The following is a 458-nucleotide window of genomic DNA, read 5'->3' on the forward strand; positions in this document are numbered from 1 at the left end:
AGCAGCAGCAGCAGCAGCAGCAGCAGCAGCAGCAGGATGAGGTGTATGTACACCTGCGGCTGCTGTTCCCGCTGCTGCACGAAGCTGCAGCAGACATCGCCAGAGGGGTAGCAGCAACAATCTCACACAGACGGCCCTCAGTATCTGACGCTCAGCTCCGTGCGTAAACCCTAAACCCTAAACCCTAAACCCTAAACCCTAAACCCTAGATTGCTTCTGCTGTATTGTAGAGGCTGAAAAGGAGGGGTTTACGAGTGTTCATAGTTTAGGGTTTATGGTTTAGGGTTTAGGGTTTAGGTGCTCGGTATAACACACAGTCTTTATCTCCCGTGGTTTAGGGTTTAGGGTTTAGGGTTTAGGGTTTGTGTTCAGAGGAGACAGCGCTAGTGCGTTGCTTTTTGCTGCTATCGACTCTGCTGTCCACTTCATCTCATTTAATTTTGGGTGCTCGTGGCTCA

At 50.4% G+C, this 458-nt stretch overlaps 1 protein-coding gene across 1 annotated transcript in view; it reads left to right on the forward strand.

The window, feature by feature from the left end:
• The window catches only part of EMH_0046340 (uncharacterized protein), a gene marked incomplete at both ends in the record, with an annotated part of 8,694 nt that overhangs the window by 6,806 nt on the left and 1,430 nt on the right, over positions 1 to 458 (forward strand). Inside the window, 2 exon segments of the mRNA XM_013496156.1 lie at positions 1 to 163; positions 373 to 386. Coding sequence (XP_013351610.1) covers positions 1 to 163; positions 373 to 386 — 177 coding nt within the window.

The sequence above is a fragment of the Eimeria mitis genome, genomic scaffold (assembly GCF_000499745.2).
Source record: "Eimeria mitis Houghton genomic scaffold, Emh_scaff1950, whole genome shotgun sequence".
Lineage (NCBI taxonomy): Eukaryota > Apicomplexa > Conoidasida > Eucoccidiorida > Eimeriidae > Eimeria > Eimeria mitis.